Source organism: Microchirus variegatus, assembly GCF_963457635.1.
Source record: "Microchirus variegatus genome assembly, chromosome: 2".
NCBI classification, from domain to species: domain Eukaryota; kingdom Metazoa; phylum Chordata; class Actinopteri; order Pleuronectiformes; family Soleidae; genus Microchirus; species Microchirus variegatus.
The window spans coordinates 22,135,466-22,159,251 of record NC_139803.1 but is presented as its reverse complement, the minus strand read 5'-3'; the positions used below and the strand labels follow the sequence as shown (position 1 = coordinate 22,159,251).

The following is a 23,786-nucleotide window of genomic DNA, read 5'->3' as shown; positions in this document are numbered from 1 at the left end:
TGAGCGCTACGGTATCCTCAGCCGGTCAAATGTCGTCCTCGTCGTCTTTCTCCGTGTCAGCAGATGAGGTTCGTGAGGCGAGGGAGAGGGCGAGCTACCGCGGCCGTAGTAGACGAAGTGGAGAGAGTGCAGGCGGGGCTTCCGCTACAAGTAAAGCAACGCTTGATTTGTTCTCTCGCGTTTGTCCTTACAGGCTCCGGTAGAAACATGGCGTCTCGCTGCTAACAGTGGCAATGCAACCGCGGCCCGCGACCATGTTATTTTACATGACTTTTTGAAACACTTTGAAAATGAAACAAAAACTATTATACAGCGACTAGACAATGCAGGAGCACATAATATGTATAAAAAAGTGTATTTTGGGTTATATAAACCCATAAATACTACACAGTGTCCGTTTAAGCCCATGTCCTGTGGAAGCAACACCGCAAATCATAAACGCATTTATGAAGCTTACCTCCACACTCTCATTGACCTCTATTCCCCCGTCATTATCGTCATCCAGCTGTTTGTGGATGTGCCGCAGCGCCTCCAGGCTGAAGCGGTCGGCCTCGCTCATGCACGGCGGCATCACCATAAGACAGGGGTCTGTAGGGAACCCAAAAAGAAACACAGGATAAAGGGGTTTGTTTTGGCCTTAATTTTGGACAGAGACAAAGAACCAGGAAATGAGGTAAGAGTGCAGTAGCGGGATGAGTGTGAATGGCAGACACAATCCTTTACTCGTATGTATCGATTGTCAATGTTAACATACGTACACCTAGAATCGGGGCAACTAATGTGATTTCCAGGGTAGTTTAACTCTTTCACATGACAGAAATGCAGTGTAACAATATTATTGGCAATATAATACGCATCAAGCCAACACATTAATAAACAACAATTTTCGAAGAATAGCATAGAATTTCAAAATCACGTTTCATGTTTGAGTGTCTTAAAACACACATGGAGAAAAACCCCACGCAGACACTTGGATAACATGAAAACTTCACACAGAAAGGCCCCATGCGTTCTGTTATTCGAACCCTGAACAATCATGCTGCGAGGCACCTGTGCTAACCACGGTTTCACTGCGCTGACATAAAATAAATAAATAAATAAATAAATAATAATAGCCCACACACACACACACACACACACACACACACACACACACACACACACACACACACACACACACACACACACACACACACACACACACACACACACACACACACACACACACACACACACACACACACACACACACACACACACACACACACACACACACACACACACACACACACACACACACACACACACAGATTTATACAACCACAGAAACAGTAACTTAAACACACACACCCTAAGCCACATTTTATTAAGTCTCACTAAATACACAAGGACGGACAACTTTCCAAAACTTTGAGCAGGTTGTGCATTGACTTTAGGATGCTCCCTGACCAAACATAACATCACACAACTAATATTGACACATCACCCACGTGACAAGACAGCAGCATACACCAAATCATGTGTATTAACATACACAATCTCCTTTTTTAAGCAAAGCACTCTATTTGGGCAAATAGCCACCTACAACTGGCTGTGAAAGCATCCTCTACTTCACTTTCACTTTTTATATAAAAAAGAATTTGCAAAATTCCAAAAACAAATAAGGACAATTCAATTTTAATTATTGTAAAAATTTCTATCCACAAGAATTCCAGCTTTTATATTGACAATCATTTGAAGTCATATTCAGTAATGTTGATTTTTCTGTGGGATTGTAATATTCAATTTGTTCATTGAAACAAGACTCAACACATTACCTATAGAGTTGCCACTTGGCGTCGCGCACAAGAAGCTAAATGAGCTGTTAGACTGGACCTGTGCCTGGGCTAAGTTTGGATGAGAAGACACTGGGGATGATGTCCAGTGAAGACACCAGCACTGGCAAATGGATTCAACTGGACAAAGCTCTGTAGTTACTGAAATGTGATCATTCACTGTAGCGTAAACAGAAACAACTCGACAGAGAGAATGAAACCAATGTGGCTTTCAACGTCCTCCATGTTCAGTGTCACTGAAAAAATAATGATTTGGACAAAGCAGCTGCAATTAGGAAGAAAGACAGAAATTAAAATTGTTATTATAAAAATGTTTTGGTATAACAACACCAATCAGCTCTTTGAATCATACATTATACAAGCTCACTGGGAATTTTCCCAACTGTGCACTGCAAAAATACACTCCTAGATGACGATACCAGATGGGTTTAAGTATTAAAACTCTTAACTTTGTCTCGTTACACCAGTGTCTGATGTGTTCCATCAAAAGTTACATAATGCATTTGCTTGCCATGGCGGTTTACATAGACTACTGTTTGCATAGCATGCATATTTATTTGCCTTGGTTATTTAAATAGGGAGAAAACTTACCTACTTCACTTGTGTTTTTTACCTGCACTCTGATGGCCCAGTTTAACTTTGAGTATCAGTTTTGCAGACTTCATTATTTAATTTTCACAAAACAACTTTTGATGATGTTGATCTTTTTTTCCCCCAGTTCTTTCCATATTAAGAGTGGCCTAATTCTGTTCTACGTGTGCACAGACACCTTCATGAAGCAACATCTGAAGCTCATATAGGAAAAGATAATTCTTTTATTACAAAAAAGGAGCAAAAAAAACAATTCATCCTTTTTGACAGTCTTTGGGATGGCCCACCTGGTGTGCGATTCAAAAAAATATGACAGCAAAAGCCTTTCCTTCCCAGGTGTCCCATTTTGGAGTGTGTCTTAGCACATTAAGAGGCACTAGCAAGCACTACAATGAGGAGCCATGTGACAGGAAGTGGCTGTCGGTGACCCCCAGCATTCCGGGGGGACGCACACGAAAATCAAAACAGCTGGGAGAAGCGGTCCCAAAAGATGACAAAATTGGAAAGCACTGGCTTATTTTTAGCACGTCAGGCTTCCAGTTGTCAGGATGTAAAAGCTCAACAATGGCAGAGGTCTCCCTTTCTCAAACACACACACACACAGATGTTAAGTACACTCTCCCAGCAGGAAGACACAAGCAGGAAAAACAGTTGTACAGCAACACATTTAGTTGTAACTTACAAGTACGAGCTGTCACGGAGTAAAGACAGGATTGGCTCAAAAAGAATCCGATAGCAAAAGCATATTGCTGTCAGTTGCTTCCTTTAAAGTGAATCCCGTCACTTCAAAGTAATACTTGCACAGTATACCTATGTCATTAAGATACTCCTGTCTTTATTTTTTACAAAACACTGTTGTAGTAGCTGACAGGAGAAGCAGTAGAATTGGTGTGTGGTGTATGATGTGTTCACTGTGACTTTCTATAACCAGGTCCTTTGATACTGTTGTGAATGCATTTGGACAGATACAGCAGACCAAAGTTATTATAGTTTTGGAATTTTCATGAGTTTTTATTCTTATTTAGTTTTTCAGTTTGCTTTTTTATTTCAGTTTAGTTTTAGTTAATTCAACAAATTTCGTAGTTTCAGTTTAGTTTTTATTTAGTTTTAGTCTTTTCAGGTATTAAGAGAAAGCCTTGACTTGTAGACGCTGAAAAGGATGAAAGAACGTGTGACACAAAATATGAACACACTAAGAAATCAAAGTACCAGACTGTACCTTTGGCCGTCGCTCCAGTTGTACTCTATCAGTGTGTGTACAGGTACATTTTTGTCACTAGGGGTGCAGAAGTGTTTCTTTAAAGGTACAAATTTGAAAGGTACAGTGCTTGTACCCTGATAGGGTACAACTGGAGTGACAAAGCATTTTAACCTTTTTAGGTACAGTCTCGTACTTTGATTTCTTAGTGTGAATTATCAAATTCTCTAATTTCATTCTTTAACCTTTAACACCTGCAGGTATATCAAAAGTAAAAAATGGTCTGTATTCCAGAACTAAGTTTTGAGCTGAATTTATCAACAATTCAGTTTAGTTTTAGTTCGCTTTGCTCATTGTAGTTTTTATTTTGTTTAATAACCCTGCAGCAGACCAAACTGACAGAGAAGACTGGCTATTGCCAATCATTTCCCAAACATATTGAGTTGTGATTCACAAGGACACACTTAAATTAGCTTAATGTAAGATTCAGTTTGGGAAATTCTAGTTTTCTTCAATATGAGAGACACTTTAAAGTCAATTGTACAATAAACTAATTTAACCCTGGTTCATTATAAAAATGTCAACATTGAGATATGACCACAAAGTAGCGTGCATGACTAACAGCCACTTAAGTGCTTTCTTGTGTGTTCCGTCTACTCAAAAATCCTAAAGAGATGAACAAATACAACATATAAACCGTGGTACACATGTACCTTCAGGGTATTTTAAATAAATATAAATTAGCCAGTGTAAATAACACATAATGTGCCTACTGTAGCTCAGGAAATATACTGTACTATATTACATACATATATAGATTAATTCTAAAAGATTTGGACAATTAAACTATAATGTTTGGGGTAAACATAAAACACTGATGCACTGTTGTCCCCAATGGATCTCAGAGAAAACTTCTATTTCTAATTTCACAAAATTGTCAATTTTCCACAATCAAAAATTGACAAAAATGAAAAGATATCCCTTAAATTTGTCTTAAATATTAAATAAAACGGATGAATATTTGAGCCATACACTTGCAGTAAGTGAAATACTTTTCAAAGTGGTAAAGTGTATGTTCAATGACTACATGTTATATCGAGCTATGTCACAGACAATCAAACAGCGAATGGCGAGATAGATGGATTGTGCTCTGGTTCTGTATATTCCGTACCTTATGTACATGTTAAACATGATACAAATGAGATCGAGCGCAGTTCTTGTGGTTGTTGTGCGAAAAAGAAGCCAACGGCGCCGTATGAATTCCAGGAACAGCACTGCAATCTAAGCATTGTCTCCTTCTACCAGGTCAAAGACTGGGGACAGCCAAACTGTATTTATCTGCAGCACGTCACCATAAATATCATGACTGTTTCTGTGCAAACACGGAACATGAAAGGTTCAACAGTCTCAAACTGGGATGTGTTTCAATAAAGAAGATTCAAACGGGCATATTGGTTATTTAAAATAAAACTCAATACTCTGCTCGTGGAAAAAAAAATTTCAACATTCTAGTCATGACCTGGAGGGGAAACCGCAAAAAAATGTATTTGTATTAGTTTTGCCAACAAAACTCCACAGGGCATCTGGAAGAGGTGATGTGGTGCAAGAGCAACATAATACAAGGCATCCTCCATGCAACAGATCAATTTCACACCAAACATCTCACAGTTTTTGTGGTTTCTTGAGATGTTATCAGGATACATTTATTCAACCTCGAGGAAAGGAAAATTTAACGTTCATTAGATTTTGAACAGTAGTCCACAGGGCACCTGAAGGAGGTGGATTTGGCAATGGCGTGTCACAAAGCCCAAGATCTTCCAGAAAACAGTTGACACAAAACGGGAAGATTTGTTGCGGGTTTATGAGATGTCCTTAAAAAAAATAATTTATTCAGCCTTGAGGAAAGGAAAATGTAACTTTCAGTAGTTTGTGAACAGTAGTCCACAGGGCACCTGAAGGAGGTGGGGTTGGCGATGGAGCGTAAACAAAGCTCAACATCCGCCAGTGAACGGTTGCCAAAAACGATGGGAAATTTGCTGTTGGTTTGTGGAGTTGTGGAGCCTTCTACAGGGCACCCCGTAGGATGTGGCAATCGGTGATAGTCCGCCAAGCAACTGACAACTGTTCAGTTTAACAACAAACATCAGGAAAACTCCATAGGGGACCTTTAATCAATTTAATATGTTTTTTGTTTGTTTTTTTTAAGTACTGCGACCTTCTTAGAGAACCATGTCTAAAATGTACATTGCCATTCTAAATTGCTTTTCAAAAGAAACACATTTTCTACCAGATTAGGATTTATTTTTATTGTATTGTATATTATCACAATAGTGATCTATTTGAGGCACAATTTTCTTTCAACTCTGTCCAAAAATAACGATGGCATTCTAAAACTACATCTTGTAAGGAACACATTTTTCCCAGATTACAGAACATTCGTTATAAGTGTTATGAGGACCCTGTTGTTAGGCCTCAAATGGACATCCCTGAATCCTTTATTGGTTTGCACACAAAACTCCACCTTTATTCTATTAAAATTTTATTTTTGATTAAATGTACAATACTGCAGTTTTCTATATGGGTAACAAAGACAAGCCATTTTAAATGTTACCCTCGAAAAAGATTAAGATTTCAATTTCACCTTTAAACTTCCTGGAGAAAAGAACTTCTCATTCTATTACTGTAACACAGAATATGTCAGACAGACTGCCTACTGAAGCTCGCTGCTGTCATGTAACGACAACATTTACAAGACGGCCTGCTTGAATGTCACTCGGCTCTTTAGCTATTCTGTACAGCACAGTGCACCCGGTACACCTTTCTCTTTACAGTATATTACCACTGCGCATCAGCCATGTCAGCAGTGCATTATATCCACTGGCACTGTGCCAAACTCCTATCAGCTTTCAAATGTTTACAATGCATGAATTTACAATGTGAATGATAAATGAGAGGATAAGCGTATTCTAACAAATTTCAGCATTATGTTTTGTTTGCGTTCACATTCAATACATCAATAAGAGACGATAAAAATGATGTGAAAGTGTGGAGAGGGAAGAGGACTGCAATGTCAGTGAGCACCAGTGTCCCCCTCTGTAACCAGTGCCCATATGGCAGTGTCATAAGTCAAGCTGACGGGTCAGTATTAAAGGCAAGTAAATAAAGCTTCTGGAGAGTCTACCATTTCAGCTCATCAGCAGCCATTAATAAGACACAAATATCATTAGCTGCCTACAAATGCCACCAGCTTGTGCAGCGAGAGGAAGAGAGAGCGGCAGAGTTGGGTGAAGAGGAAGGAACAGGATACAGAAAGTGTTTGTGCTACTCTCAGTTTGAACAAGCTGTTAAAATGGACAAAGTCACAGGCGTAAATTCAAAAACAGACTTTTCTGGTTTTGCTTACAACTGCGGTAAATATGAAGTAATAGACAACTTATTGGCTTAAATGTGTCATGAAACAGATTGCAGTGTAAGCGCAATGGAAAAAAACATTTACATTTCATAAGATTGGTGCCCTGTAATGTGAATTTTACAAGACAGGGTTTGTTAAATCGGCATTCACTTCCCCAGTGTGAAATGATTCTGCAAACCATGTTTTTCATCAGCTTCAGCTCTGATCAATGTTTGTATTAACCTGGGTAAAGCCAATCATTTCAGCATGAAAGAGGTTAAGAATTTAGAGCACAGGGGAAGAGCGTTATTCCTACAGCAACACCACACAAGTCGTGCATCTTTAAAAGAAAAATGGACCAAAAGCTGCTTCACCCATATTGTCAACATTGCATGTTCTTTGTGACACTGCTGTCCAATCCAGTGAGATTTCTAACTTTGCAGAGTACCAGTAGGCTTTCAAGGCAAGCTGCAATCATCAATATGCACACACAACAGTAGAACAAGAAGCATAATAACCCAATTCCCCCAAACCCTTTTCACACACAGACACACGGCTTTGAGAAGCTATTCTTAAGACACTGCACTGACTTCTGGCCTAACCCTAGTGTCATCCTTAACCTCGACCTTAACCTAACCATAACTTAAATCTTAGCCTTTAACCAGTTCCTCAGGTTCTGCCTCAATCAAACACACCCACAAACGTGCACGCACACACACATATATCCAGGTCCCAGACATGAACATGTCTTAACTGAACCTGATCTGCCTTAAAGGGAATTATCTCTGTTGCAAACTGATGATTGTCAACAACAAATTATGCAAACAATAGGCAGTAAAGCATAGGTGGATTATGCTCAGGTAACCGCAGCAAAGTAAAACTAATGTGAGTTTCCAAAGAGTTGAGTCATGTTGGCTCTGCTGCAGCTCTCCAAAGTCTCTCCATGTGATTGTGTTCCTCGATCACTAGTCCTCATGAGGGCTGGGACGATATATACTTTTGTTATGATTCGTCTGTGTCACGCTACCGATTAGATAAGTATTGAGATTCTGCAGTTATTGCAATTGATAAAGGCAATAATTGTGGGCAGAAATTGACATAACCCATGAGTCATATTTCTAAAATCAAATCAAATTATCTTAACTGAATGGTGCAGTGGTTCATAACATGCACAAACAAATTGTCTTTTTTGTAAGCTTACTGTTAGAAAATAAATACACTCGGGCTAAGTGTTTTTGTAGCTTTGCCGACTTGAGCTAGTGCTGCAAGAAAATACAAGACAATGCCGGATCAAAATGAAAAGAACCTCTTACCCAGCACACACCTGAGTGTTAAAAAATATGGATATATGGGGGAGTGTATCGGAGAGTGGGTTTCTAATTTGTTATTAAAAAAACAAAAACCGTAAACCAGACCTAGGTCTTCCTACTCTCTTAATTTTAGTTCTGTATAAAGGAAGCTGTTTGTCTTGGACCTGTTGAATCCACTGAAACCTAACTCAACCAAACCCCATTCAAGGGCACCGGAAATCTTCTACTAAGGCCACAGGAGGGCAAAAGCAGAGTGGAAAGACAACTAGAGCAAAGCGTGTGGAAGCCGACCAAATCTGATGGAAAAACTTCCAGAAAAGGAGAGGCTCCTTGCACCTAGGCGTCCCTGGAATGTTTTAGCAACAATCCAGAACACGGGACATGGTGATGTACAATATGAGGAAATAGTAGGAGAAGAGGATGAAGAAAACCTGCAGCTCTATGAGCCGTCTTGCTCTCTGACTCTTGTATATATAATATTAACAGCTATTATGTCTATTGACACAGAGAGGGCAAGGCGGAGAGAGAGAAAAAGACAAAGATCACATGCCAGACTTTAACAAAGTTACAAAGAGTGACCTCATCAGTCCTTTGCACTGCAGCCATCTGATGAACATGAAAAGAAATATACATATTTTCATCGATAAAAGAATAACAGTGCACAGGAGATACATATTGGGCAACTCCAAGGAGGACTAGGAGTCCCTGTTCCATGGCCTCAGGGAAGGAAAGCTAAGGGTTAAGACTTTCCCACCGCGCTTGTGAACACTATGTTTTGGTATATTTCCCCATGTCCTGTGACCATGTTACAAATAAAAATAAATAATTGTAACACAACAGAAGCCAGATGGGTAAACCAAAAAAAAAAAAAAAAAAAAATAGTCACTGTAACTTATGAGCAACTGAACACTTAACTTACTCTAGGACAAATAATTAAATAAAAATAATAAAACATATAATATATATATCCATACAGATGGAAATCATTTTATAATTTTTTAATCATTTTCGAACCATTTTCAAATTAGGTTAAACACAAATATTTAACATGTCAGGGATACTTATATTGATGTGTTTTTTTTAATGAAGACAGAATAAGCCTTTTATATCTATATCAGGACCTCGGACAGCTCTGGGGAGGGCGCCATTTTATTACTAACTTGTTTACATAAATTTTTAAAGTGCGGATTTAGACAGTCAGAAGTAATAACTAGATAATACCTTTTTCTAATGTGAGGTAAACATGCTGACTGAAGTTCCCAGGGAAGCTGAGGAATGTTTTTTTTGTAGTTTTGTCACTATGAGTGACCCCTTTCATATTACATGCTGTTATTTGATCTTGTGTTGATACAAAAATACCAATGATTGCAGGTTTGAATTAAGTCTCAAATCCAAAAGAACGCTCTCACAAGCATCAAGTTTGTTTCAAAAGGAGTTGGTAGTTATTTCTTATATCTATATGCTACTTTAATAATTTTTGTCATGGATTACATTTAGTTGCCCCTGTGTCTGCCTGAATTAGCTGTAAATTACTTGTAAATTAGTTTGTTACGAGCGCAGGTCAGAGCATGGATGTTGGTGGAGACAGACATGAGCGGGGACAGCATACCAAAGAAATCCACACCGCTCCTTGCCCCGCTTGCCCAGACCACCACATCACGTGCCCCAATACCAAGGGAAAGTCCCTGAAAATAGAGGGGGCTTCACCTCACCTTCAACTCTAACTTTGAAAGTTCTCTCAAAACATATATAGATAATATATTTGCCTTAAATTAATTTAAGAGTCAACTGTAAACAAATCTTGACTTAACAGCTCTGGGAGATCAACTTTGTACTTATAGTTAAACATGACTACATAGAATGTAACTGGATTCCAGCAGTAGCATATTCCAGAATCAAGTTTCATGGAAGCTTATAGCAAATAAAATGTGTGATTTCACCCCTGCAGCACTGAGAAAACGAATGCTCCTGTAAATAAGTACATCTGATTAGGTAGGAAATGGCGAGCAACGTGAGAGAAGAACGACATGGAGACAATTTAGGCCTCTGTGAAGGGCATGGCATTGGCTCCTTCCTGTGTTAAGGTGACGAGTATTAACGCAGTGGGATCCGGCCCTCATAAAAAAGGACTCCGCTGTGTCAAGCCTTTATTCTGACTGTGTTGGAGGTTGAAAGAGAGGATTTATTTTTATGGTTTGGGGATACAGTGTCAGTAGTTCAAAAGCATGAAACTAAACTAATCAACAGCAAAAAACTTGACTTTTCATCTAATTAAATCACACAAAGGCAACAGGTTTTCACTTTATTTGCATTTCTCCTTTAAAATTGAATTAGAAAAATAGTAACAATACCACTGACCTTCTGTCAGCGTCAGGGTTTGTACCCGAGTATTTTAAACTAGAACAAAATCTGCAAAAGGCTTTATTTTTCTGCCAATTATCATGTAAATCAGTTGTCACAAAGGCCTTAACATCCAATGGTCCATGCACTACCAGCAGAGGGGATCAACACCTACAAGTGTGTCAGAGGGGGACAACAATAGCCTTCCCTTCCCAACCCTCCTATGCTGGGTGAGGGCCGACAGTTCTGCTACTGTAGACAACTCGCAGCAGGAAACACTGCACAGCTGAGCACAGTGACCTACATCTCTTACTCAGACTGTGCTTTCTGCATGAGTGAATCAGCGTACTGTGTTACAGCCAGTGTTGTCTGCTGTGCACTGGCCATTCGAGATTGTAAAACAAAGGCTTCTTTCATCACAAGTTTGAAGGTACTGATATTGTGCGTTTCCCCCCCGAAAATTTTTATTCAGCAGCGATGCTGATGCGCCGCTTTGTCCGTGAGGAGGCCAAGATTCATGATCGTTCAAATCAAAACAGTTTTCTATCAAAAGGCCAAATAATAATTTTAGATGGTTAATTTTTGTCTTTTGTATATTAATGTGCAGCATTTGACGCTCACTTGTGCACGTTATGAGTGATAATCATTAATAAAAAATGGATATGTATGATTGTTTGATAGGGTAAACATTACAGAGGGTAAACAGGCTGACTTTTCTCATGAGGAAATGGAAACAGGGAGAGGCCATTTATTATTTATTTAACCAGCCAATTATGACAAGATTACAAATATTTGTTCTGAGACACTTGATAACGCAATAAAACTTTTCGCATTTAATGCATTCATTTTATTCATAATATGCAAGTGCACTGCAGACACACTTCAGACTGAAAGGTAAGACCATGAGTCAATGTTGTGTATTATTTGTTATTATTTAAGTTATATTTATCAGATGATTGGAAAAAAAACAGTGCCATATCTGCCTTTGGTTGCACTGACTTCTAAAGACTGGCATCAGCCACAAAAAAATATCAATTAATTATTTAATAAATATAAATTTGTAAGACTTACTTAGATAACTAGTTTAATTCCAAAGATGAAAACAAAATGTGGGTCTAAATAAACAATTCTGCTCAAACTCAAATTCCAGAACGATACGTGCAAGCACAACTAAACTGTAGGTCATCGAGTGCCTCAGCACTTTAAAATCCCATCTCTTCTCTCAGTCATGGCCGGTGACAATGGGTACAGAGGAGTAAACTGTTAAACTAAAGCACCATTCTCTCCCTGATTAGCCAAGCTACCAGCGCTAGACACTGACGGCTTTGAACTGCCGCATCAATGTCAAAACTGGGTTAGCAGCAACAGCAGCGTGCAATGGAAAAATGGAAACTTTTCACCTGCCGCTTTATAAATACACTGAAGGGGGTCAGTGTGTTAGATGGCAGAGCTCATTAAGGTTGGATCATAGTCGTAAAGCCTCTGTCCGAGACGCACAGCAGCTGTCCACTTTTGGGGGAAACTGTCAAGGAAACTGAATGGGGTCAGTGGGGACAGTGATGCAACACCAGCTTATCATCTGAGGTTATTAAAGATGTCCAACTGGACCCCATGCTCTCCTTTGGGAGACTTGAGTTTTCCTTGGAGGCAGCGTATTAATACTGCCTCCAAGCAGGGTTAGGACAACAGACTAAACTGTAAACATGCGTGTGGCTGCATTTATTTAACAGAGACAGTGGAGGATAAACAGGAAACAGTGTAAGAGTGCAGGGAATGACACTGCACATGTACTCTTTTGGGGTAATCATTTCAAGATATGTCCTCATCATGCACATTAAAACGACTCGTGACGCTGTACTACATATGCCAGGCCTGTATGTGGTGCTGTAACGCAGCTACAGCAATACAATCACAGAAACGGAATGAGCCAAGCTAGGGCGACTAACGAGAGAAAATAAAAGTTAACATAATGGGAACAGACAATAGACAAAACAGTCGCCTGGAGTCTTCGGTTTGTGCTTTAACGTAATTGTTTGTTTCCATAATATTTCCGAAATATTCAAACATGGTCCATAAAATGTCTCAAACCTTGAAACAATTTCCTCCTAAATTGCTTTGTTTTGTCCACAGCCTAAAATGAAAGTTTTAATCATTTCAACCCAGAGAATATTCACTTTAAGAGGAAAAATATGAGCATGGTTAAAAAAACAACGCAATTAATCATGTAATAAAAAATGAAAAATGTCATATAGTTTGGATGTGTTTAGTTTGTTTAGTTAAACACAAAGTCATAATTACATTTAATTATCTATCCTCAGAAAAGGAAATGAGTTTTGCCTATTTGAGCTGTTGTGCAACAGAAGCAGGATACTGTGAGACACTATTATGTGTGAGTACACACACACACACACACTCAGGCACCTTTTGCAAATCTTGAACTTGCTGGAAGGCTCAGACAACACAGGAAACAAAAACTGGAGACAAATGACACAAAAATATAGGTTCTTTGTCACATTTGGGCCTGCAGTTTCACCTACAGAAGCCACATATGCGAGTCATATAAAGCATATAATGTAAAGTGTTGTTTTTTTTAGATTTTACTTTTTGACAAAGTAAAATATTTTTGATCATCAGTTTCATGTATTTAACATACAGCTTATTCATTTTATTTAAGTGCACCGCAGATCAGACACAACATGCAGATACGCGACAGACCACAAGTGCTGTTCAAGTCAGTTTGTTAATCATTTGTTATGAAATAGAACAAATAAAATAAAATAATCATCATCCGCTACACTAACGTATAAAGATCGGCATCAGCCAAAGAAAAGCCCATATTGGCAAACCTCTACTCACTCACTTATCATTCAGGCAGAGAACGGCATGCTGCAGCCAGGAGGAAGAACTGTGTTTGTTACAATGCTAAACAAGCTAACACACAATTAAAACAGGAGACCACCACGTTCACGTCACCTCATTCAACTGTTGGCCTTTACAAAACACCACAATCCCTCCTTTACTTATTACTTACTTATTCTCTACAGGATGTGCCGATCATCACATAAAAGCACCCATTTACATAAGAATTAGGCTCATAATGAACCTCATACATATGCAAGTAAACAAGGAGCTCAGCACCAACTAAAAACACTAAAAAAAAGTGTTTGTCGGTGTTGATGAAAACTAGACAGATGTTATTTTAAGTCTGAAAATAATAACTTCACACCGTCGTACCTTTCCTCAACCTCACATAAGAACTGGCTTGGGTCGGCAAATAATGAATAATGGGATGTCAACAGTCAGAACTAATGACATTATAAACTGTATTTTAAATATTTTGTTTGACTATTTTTATATCCAAACCGAGTAGAAAAGAGAGACGACTCAGGTGACTGCTCACATTCTAAAAATGATGTAAACATCCTCCACCATCATCCCCTGCTTTATTTCAGAAACTAAAATGCCTGCCCCTCTTTAACTCTGACATGGTCCTTTGAAGTCTCTAAATCACAAGGGAACCGTATGAGCAGTCAAATGTTTAAACCAACCCCCTTGTCTCATCCCCTGGAACTGCTCACAGCATGTTTGTACAGCTTTGAACCCTCGACTGCGTTAACGACACCAGCCTGGGTCCTTATTTTAAAAAAAGCCTTAATACTGGAAAATGTTCATATGGGCATTTAAACCTTCAGGCAAAAAAAAAATTACATTCCCATAGACAAGCATTACAGTCTGTAATGTAAACTCTTTAATTGATGTGCAAACATCTTAACTTTCACGTTGGTACAAACATAAGGTGTAACAATCTATTACTGATGAGATACCTGATAAAGTCGAGTTCTGCTTTAAGCTAAAATTATAAGAAACCGTAAAAGTAGTGAGAACATGGAGGAGCCCAAACGTCAGTGAACAAATACTGTTAGATTCACATTCAGAGCATCAAAACAATATTATTGATCCTGTGGGTGAACTGCTTGTTCAAATTGCACAGCACACAGCTACAGGAGTGGGAGTAAATACAAAAAAAATGAGTAAACAAAAATAATTTTTAGATGTCTAGCAATGGTAATACTACTTAATACACACTAGGGAGATTTACAAATGCAAAGTGCAAAAAGTGATCTGAAATCCAGTTCACATTGGTCAGCCCAATATACAGCCTAGTAGCACATCAGGCTATCTGAAGACAGGTCACAAATATTCTTCTAACGTGATTTTTCAAAAGAAAGTGGCATTTCTACTGCATGTCTTTGGACTGTGGAAGTACCAGAGAACACCTTCAACTACACCCGGGGAGAAAATTAGAACTCCAGACAGAAAGATCCTCAATTGAACCATGATAAGAACTATGAACAAAGCCATGCTAACACCACACAACTACACCAGCCCCATTAAAAAAGTCTGTTATTTAACATGAAAGACTACACTAAGTGTTCGGCTCCCACTCTCAAAATATAGATTTTAGTGCAGTATTTTTCTACAGACAACAACAGGACAGTGAGGAACATGACAAGTTACTGCAGGTAGAACCAGTAAACTGAAACATCTTGTGTACCACCCTAAAGTATCACACTCTAGCATCATAGCTGATGGCCGCAGAGCTACACCATCTACCATCTACATTAGCTAAAATTGCATGAGTTAAGAGTCGTATTATCAGCACTGTAAACCAAAAGCAGCAAAAGAAGCATTGCACCGAATGACCTCCAAAGTGACATTGAACCTAGTGCTGGTAGTGAACAGAAATGCCAATGATCATACTATCAAAATATATAATCACTGTATCCCCTCTGGTAAAATATTAGTAAAAAAAAAAAAGATCAGGAACAAATCTGATTTGGCTGCATTGCACTTTCAGCACCATCAGCTGGCACATAATATAAACAATGCCCGTGGAGTTGCTGTGCAACAGCAGCTGAGCTGAATGATCGCATTTAAATAGGTAGCTGAATGACGAATCTCATTTCATGGTCAAAAACAAGACCAGAAGTCTCAACTAAATTTACAGAAGATGCAGCTCATAGAGTAAAATAATAACAAGCTCAAAACTGCAAGTGCAGACAAAAACAAGGAATGTTTGTTACTTAGGAGGTAGAGGTAGACCAATTATTCAGATTCTGATTTGTGTGAACATCACACATCACTCATTACAGCTTAAAATGAATCACCTAAGTGACAGTTCCTCTTTAAAAGAAACGCAGCATATTCAGGAGCAGCATGAACACTCAGACATGTGTTTTCCATGTGTCAGTGAAAAGGCTGCTGACCTTTGCAGGGAGATGCCTATGAAACAGGCAACGCTGCGGTCATGTTTACTGACACTGTATTAAGTCACCCCTTTCTCTGTATCTGTATCCAGTTGCCTTTCATTGTTTGCAGGCAGAGAGGGATGACATCGTCCCCTGGCTCATTTTCATGCTGGTGTGCTGCTGCTGCTGCTGCTGCTGCTGCTGCTGCTGCTGCTGCTGCTGCTGCTGTGGAAAAGGCCAAGTGTTGCGTTTGCCTTATTATTCAATAACAGCAGTTAATTTTCAGGCGCTGCTTAGCACTTGTTAACAGACAGTCATGAATGCTTAACTGTTGTCTAGCAAGAGGTTGATTACTTTCTGCAGCTGCGGTGGATGTGCTAGATGAACATGAATATATCGATGAGCCCACAGGCTTTCATTGAAGCTTTCAGCTGCAGAACTGTGTTCAGTCACTTCTGCCAGCACAAAGCCGTGCACACGTCCAAAGCGATAAAGTACATTTGTGAAATAACCATTTTAAATTACTCTTCAGGGGGTTTTATAGAAGATGAATGATAATATTATCATCAGTGTTAACCTCGTTTACATCATCCAAGCTAATTTGTCGACCAGACATTACAAAATAAAGCAAGTTGTAAGTGGAAGAACACCGGGATGTGTTTGAGCTTTTGGGACTTGGTACAGTGTGGGGCTTTCTGTAGCATTTCAGGGCCTTCATCAGCAGATGGAGTTAGCTCTGTTGTCATGGAGATCAGTTGCTGAATATTAATTTGTCAAGGCAAAGTGAGCAAACTATACCTCTGATGAAGGCCATGAGATCAAGCAGAGAACTAGGGACATTTTACGATATGTAAAATATATATATTTTTTTTTTTTTGTCAAATTGGCCTGTACCTTTCCCCAACACTGGACTGGATGATATTTGACATTTCAGCAAAATAAATAGATCATAACTATTATCTGTCCAGACAAAATGAAGCTACAATGGGCAGACAATAGCGTAAAGTCTGCAAATGTGGAGCCCTCTCTGTAGCCATGGAACAGAGGTTATACACTGGAGCTTAAACAGCGAACACAGGCCACTTGAACTTTCAACAGGAAATTAGAATCTTACTTTGAATTTACAGGAAAAGTATCTTTAAAACTAAAATGTCAGGTACATGAGAAGGGCTTGAGAAGGAAACTCCCTGCAAGGTTGTTAAATAAGAATGCTACATTAATAATAGGTCTATGAACATCTCCTTCACTGAAAAGAGACTATCGCTTTAATTTATCCAAAATTGACACTCAGCTGCACAGTCTGTTAGTGACAGGGTTTGACTTGGGATGAAAGCATGAGGAAATATAAAAGAAGCCAATCAGAAAACATCACTTGTTGTATAAGTAAAAAAAAAATGCCACCATTACAAATGTGTGCACACTGAAATAGTGTTTAAAGTCTCCACTGCTTACATATATACACACACATGCATCAACATGTCAACAAAATGTTATAACCTGCTGCGTAGTATTCCATATGTTTGTTGTAAAGCTTCAACATGTAACATCCCAATTATCAGAATCAAAATTCAGGGATCATTTATATTTCAATACTGTGTGGGTTTAAAACATAAATAGGTGAATATTGGCCTCTTTTTATTTTTCTTAAAATAAAATATATTGATTTAACTATAGAAAAGAAAACTGCAGTAGTATGTTAGGACTTAGGAATCACATTTTTTTTCATGAAGTTGCTATGCTGTTACTTCCTCACTCAAGACCCTGGGATCTGGACACTTGCTCTCACATGCATGTTAAAAGTCTGATTTTAGTCAGACTTAGACAATAATTAGGTTGTCTTAAAGTTAGTCCAGCTAAAATCGAGCTAGTCTTAATCGGACTAACATACCTACTTGGACCTGGTGTTCTACGCATGCAGCAACACTTCCTTCCCAGTCACTGACACGGAAGTAGAAGGAAACAACATACAAGCTGCAGTACTGTTGTTGGAGTGTCAACGTTTTAACAAACAAGCAGTAAACAAACTTCAATATCCAACCAGAAAATGCAGCCTAATGGCAAGAAAATGCTGCAAAAATATTTTTAGAGATATCTTGGCAAGTACAGATTATACTAGGTGAGCCCAGGCTGGTTCATGAAACCGGCACACTTGGCATCATGCTCAGTGTTGTACAGTCAATACTCCATACAACCACACTTCAGAAAGTCTTAACTATCCATGTCATGCATTTGAAGCTGCAGAGTGTAACTTTGCATGTTTTGTCTTTGTTGCTGTTCTTCTGGCTTTGTTTATTCTTCATGAAAAGACATGATGTAACATTATTTGTATGCTGCACCCTCCATCTTAAATCGGGCTTTCTTAAGCAAAACTGTCAGACCTGACTGAGGGAGCATTTGTGTGTATACAATGGAAGAACAGGAATGGGCAGGGAAAAGAACCCTTTATCTCAGGGGTCTCAAACTCAAATGATCTGGGGGACAGACAATAATAAAAAACACTGTGCAGAAATAACTAATAACTCCTGACCTTAATATTGTCAAACTGCTTAACAATCAGGTTTTCTGAGCAGCAGAATTGCCTTCTGAAACTTTTTGTGGATTTAACTACAATGTTGCTGTTGCCTCTGTTTATGATATAAACATCAATCAAAATCACTTCCTGTGGACAGCACGGGAATGTCGCCAGGTGACACAAGATCTCAACACTGCTACACTGCAAAACACAGAGCGAGTCGTGTTGAGCTAATCGGTTTGATCTGCATCGTGTGAACTTATTTGACACTGGTTTAAATGCAAGGGACATTTGTTTATATTTAAAAAGTGCAGCTTTAACTTGAAGACGTTATCACACCTTTCTGTGGCTAATTATACAATTAAATCCATTTATTTTATTCCATGAAATAAGTCGCCTCCTAACAATATTTCAGTCACCCCCTCCTGGAGTCTGTGACCCTGATGTCAGCATGCACAAATGTGACGTCTCCCCCAAAAGGCTACCTGTGTGCATGAATGATGCATTTTTATTTAGCATCCCTATGATGACATTGTGCAACCATTACAGTGAATACTTCCTGGTGCTTCCTGCATTCCTGTCATGTCACGCATTCATTGGCAACGTATACAGGAGGATGGAGAGGAAGAGGAGGACGTGAAAAATGCATCACTTTCAGTTTAAACCCTTATGCACGCAGGGATTTCCCCTCAGTGGAAGCCAATAATGGGGGGAAGACTATGGAGGGATGGAGGGATGGGAAGGAGGGAATGACACGCGTGAATCAATTGAAAACATAGAGTGTGGTGGTGGCGGCTGTGTCTTACCTGTGGTGGCTACATTTGCAGCATCAGTCGTGGGGCTGGTGGGTTGCCCACTCGAGTAAGTGCACCCCGAGCCCAGTACCGCATAGATGACGAGTCCACGTAGCAACACATTTAGCACCTTGTGGACGCAACTCATGGTGAAAATCTGGAGTGGGTTTTCTTTATCGTTCGTATCCGTGGGTCTCTGCCGGGAAAGGTGAGGATCCGACAGGCGCAGCGGACAGGGCAGATACGTCAGGTGCGGATCTAATTAACAAAAAAATGATAATTATAAATTAAATTAATTAATTGAAAATCAGTCCTTTTAGAGTGAAATGGTGGTGTCACGAGCTGAAGAGACACCTGGAAATTGCAGCAACTTAGAAAAATCCCGCAGTAGACTTGTTGGCAAACGCACCGGCGGCTAACAGCTGGAGCAGAGGCTTGTGACAACACAGAACCTAACCGGAGCGTGGAAAATCCCCACTAAATAAGAGTTCATCGTGGGGTAAACTACTTCAACAGAAAATAGTAGCAGAAAAATAATAAGAAGACGACACCGCTGGGGTGTTATGTGTGGCGGCTAAAGCACGTCTGAAGGAATTTCCCCCTGCTTCCAAAACAAAAACAGACCCCAAAAAAGACACTGAGAGCTCAAATGTTGCAGCGTGGTAAATTAATCCCCGACACAGAAGAGTCTCTTGTTAAATTCCTTTTTTACGTGGGCCTGCGAGTTGGAAGCAAATAGTGCGTGTACTTCCACATACAGTACACAAACAGCGGGGACAGCCTCAGCATACTGAAACTCGTCTCCTGTGGGTCCGCCTCTTCACGCGAAAGTAGCAAATCCCGGCGCGTCGAAGAACGCGCACATTCTCGCTTTCCGAGGCTCTTCCTTCGCCTCACGACGACGTCTGCGTTGCTCCGTGGACGTGGGGGAGTTGAAAAATGTCGTGGGCTCTCAGTCAGCCGCTGCTGCTGCTGCTGCTGCCGGGTTCCCCCGTCATTTCTGCTGCTCCGCCGGCTGATGCTGCTCACCAGCGGCAGGGGGAAGGAGAGCACGAGCCGGGCGGAAGTCAGACAGTGCGCGAGGCAGTTTGACATCACACAGAGGAAGGGGAGGGGGGAGGGGGGGGATAGACGACTATACAAAAATATAACATCTCACAGAACGATTTAAAAACTCACCGGTTAATCGATATGACCCATTAATTTAGCCATTTATTGAACTAATTTGCACAGTTGATAAATATTAAATAAGCTGACTGATTACTATATATACTGTTATATAGTATATATATATATATATACTGTGTGTGTGTATATATATATATATATGTGTGCGTGTGTGTGTGTGTGTGTGTGTGTGTGTGTGTGTGTGTGTGTGTGTGTGTGTGTGTGTGTGTGTGTGTATATACATATATACACCTGATTTCATTTAATAATAAAATAAATACATTTTTGTAAAAAATAATAAATACATTTATTTTAGTAAACTAATTTTACAATGTTTTATTCTGAAAAACGTCCTTGATGTAGGCAAGTGCACTAAAACTTCATTGTCCATCCAAAAGCTATTTGACAACCAAATTGGAGAATCAGACCAAAAGAGGGGGCCAATAAATATTTAATTTATTTTAACGGTTGGGGGGGACTAAAAAAAAAACTAACATCAGCAGCATCAGCCACAGATAATCCATACCAGTCGACCTCTTATGAACTCAATCAAATCAGACTCTAGAACACAAGCAAAGTCTAGTAGAACATTGTGGAATCATAACACTACGAAAATACTTGCACCTTCTATCGTTATCTTTTTATTTTTATTTTACTGTAGTTGCCCATTCCAGTGTGGCCCTTGGTGGTACTGCAGGTTGGCCTAACGGTAAACAAATGTACCAATTTACCGTTTATATATTGAAAAAAATCTAAATTACATTATATTTCCATATTTTGTTCTATACTGAGTATTGAGCAAAGATGAAGACGTTTCATCTCTCATCTTCAGGTATAGTACTATAGTTTTATTTATTTTAAGGAAAGACTTGAATTTATTAATGCATTTTTTGTACTTTTGAGTCCACTTCTCTTTATGTACTGTACTCAACAACAACAATACAGTATAAAACAGTAAAAGGAGAGTGGGGTTCTGGATGACATCAGATTGTTCCTTCACTTCCTCACTCTGGGTCATTGAATTTTTCCTCCTGCAGACTCAGGGCTCTCATTGGCTGAGCTGTCCCAACATGGCAGAGCCTGATTGGCTGACTCAGACAGCGCCTACACCCGCCCTTCCTCCCTTCATCCCTTCAAGATGCTCAGAGCTGGAAATCAAATGACCTTAAAGGACGATTGTGAATATTTTAGGAATTATTTATTTTTTGTCGCAACTCTCTTGTTTGAATGTTCTTTACTACAAAGGCACAGACAACTATAAATTTTAAAAAGTATTATTCATAACAATATGATTTTTTTTTTTTTTAAATATTAATTTTATTACTTATCATATTCCTGTTGCATCACTGAGCAAATGTAAGGAACACAACATTTAAGATTTAAGATAAGGCTTTTTTTTTTTTTTTTTAAAGACATAATAATTCAAGGGCCCACTTATTAGCTATTTTTTGCACACGACACCAGGGTTCCCCATGATATTATTTGTGTGTGTTGCGTTTGTACCATGTGTCTGGGACATCCTACGCAAACTATGTTAAGCCTTATTTCAATATTGGATGTCTTGTTTCCTTGTGCTGCCTTTATTTTATGCAAACAACTCTGAATTGACCTACTGTTGAAATGAGATAAACAAATAAAGGAGCCTCGTGTCACAGGAAGCTCAGAGTTTGTTCAAAGGTTTGTTCAGAGGGTATTCGCGCATGAATTGTTTTGTTTTTTTACATGTGAATTAAAAAAAAAACACTTACAGGCCATTTTATGATATACACAGGACACCTCAGAAGTATCAGAAGTAGAACCTGGCGTGGTCTGTAGCTCATCTGCTTCAGGTTTGACGTTCAGAGATGGTCTCCTGGTGGTCTTGACTGTAACAAGTGGTTATTTGAGTTATTGTTGCCTTTAAAGGGACACTGTGTAGTATTTATGGGTTTATATTATCCAAAATCCACTTTTGTATACATATTATGTGCTCCTGCATTGTCTAGTCTCTGTATAATTTTTGTTTCATTTTCGTAGTGTTTCAAAAAGTCATGTAAAATAACATGGTTGCGGGCCGCGGTTGCATTGCCACTGTTAGCAGCGAGACGCCATGTTTCGACCGGAGCCTGTAAGGACAAACGCGGAAGTCCCGCCTCCACTCTCTCCGCTTCGTCTGCTACGGCCGTGGTAGCTCGCCCTCTCCCTCGCCTCACGAACCTCATCTGCTGACACGGAGAAAGACAACGAGGACGACATTTGACCGGCTGCGGACACTGTAGTGCTCAGGGAAGGGAGGGGGTGAGCAGAGGAGCAATTATTTGTTGTAAATTGCAGCCTCTCCTCTAGATGGCACTATAAACTACTTACTTCACCTTTAAGTCATTGGTCATTCGCCATGAAAATAAAATGTGTATAAAAAAAGTTGTGATCCATTCATTTCACATGTATATCTTGGAAATGCCTTGTATTCAAAATGATATTTGTGGTATACATTTTATAATGCACAAACTGGGAGCCTCTAATAAAAAAAGTTTGAGAAACTGCTCTTGATCATGATTACATGTCCACTCTGGCAAATATATCCATAAAATTACAGCTATCTATTGTCCTGACTAAAAGTGGTCTCTATATACGGAGGTAAAACAAACGTTATCGTTACGTTAATCCAACGTGGCGTTAAGACGACTGGCAAACCTGTAAATAATAGAATTAAAATATTACATAGGCGCAGAATATACTTACACAAAGATGGAAGCGTACGATTGCTTGGTAAGCTGTAGCAAGTTCAAACAGCACATTTTCATATGTTAAGCGACTCAACATTCTATATTGAAATTTACAGTACTTCAAACATATAGTTCAGTTTACTCGCTTAAGGCGGCAGGAGAACCTTTCTTCCCTAGTTCAACCAGACACAACCGTGAAATAAAAAGGTAAAGGCATTGCAAATATTTGCGTTCACTGTGTAGACTGTTATTTACTGTTATACTATATTCATTTTGAACATTCCATTCCATAAATTGGGAGATTGAAGGCTGATTAAAGCTGACAAAAGTCGCTTTATGGATGTACACTTCAAACATTAAGCAAAAGAGAATAGGAAAAAATATGTGCTCATATTTTCATTGCAACTTATAAAAGCAATCAACCTATCCAACCAATATTAGATATTATTAATAGCTTCAGTCAATCTGAGGACTGCAGACAATATTACTGGGACATTATTCACAACAGTCAGACACTCAGGTAAGAAAATTAAGAATTTCACATTTCACATCGGTATTTAAGTCCAATAACTGCGGTTCAATGAGTTTCACCTAACTTTTGAAAAAGCTAATATCCCTCATTTGGCAGTTTTTAATCTCTCGTAGCATTTCTCATAACTCAGACCAGAGAGAATAAAAGCCAAGTAAGTAAATG

The 23,786-nt window shown here is 39.1% G+C and overlaps 1 protein-coding gene across 2 annotated transcripts in view; it reads right to left on the bottom strand.

Moving 5' to 3' along the window:
- stim2b (stromal interaction molecule 2b) overlaps positions 1–20,250 on the bottom strand; it is a 37,001-nt gene extending 16,751 nt beyond the window's left edge. Inside the window, exons 1-3 of one of the 2 annotated variants that reach the window (XM_083910869.1) lie at positions 19,575–20,250; positions 19,233–19,478; positions 458–588 (exon numbers count right to left, since the gene is read on the bottom strand). In XM_083910869.1, coding sequence (XP_083766995.1) covers positions 458–588; positions 19,233–19,368 — 267 coding nt within the window. In that variant the 5' untranslated portion in view covers positions 19,369–19,478; positions 19,575–20,250. Of the gene's footprint in view, positions 1–457; positions 589–19,232 lie in introns of both variants that reach the window. The other variant, XM_083910870.1, reaches the window with a different exon arrangement.
- Positions 20,251–23,786: the final 3,536 nt, after the last annotated feature.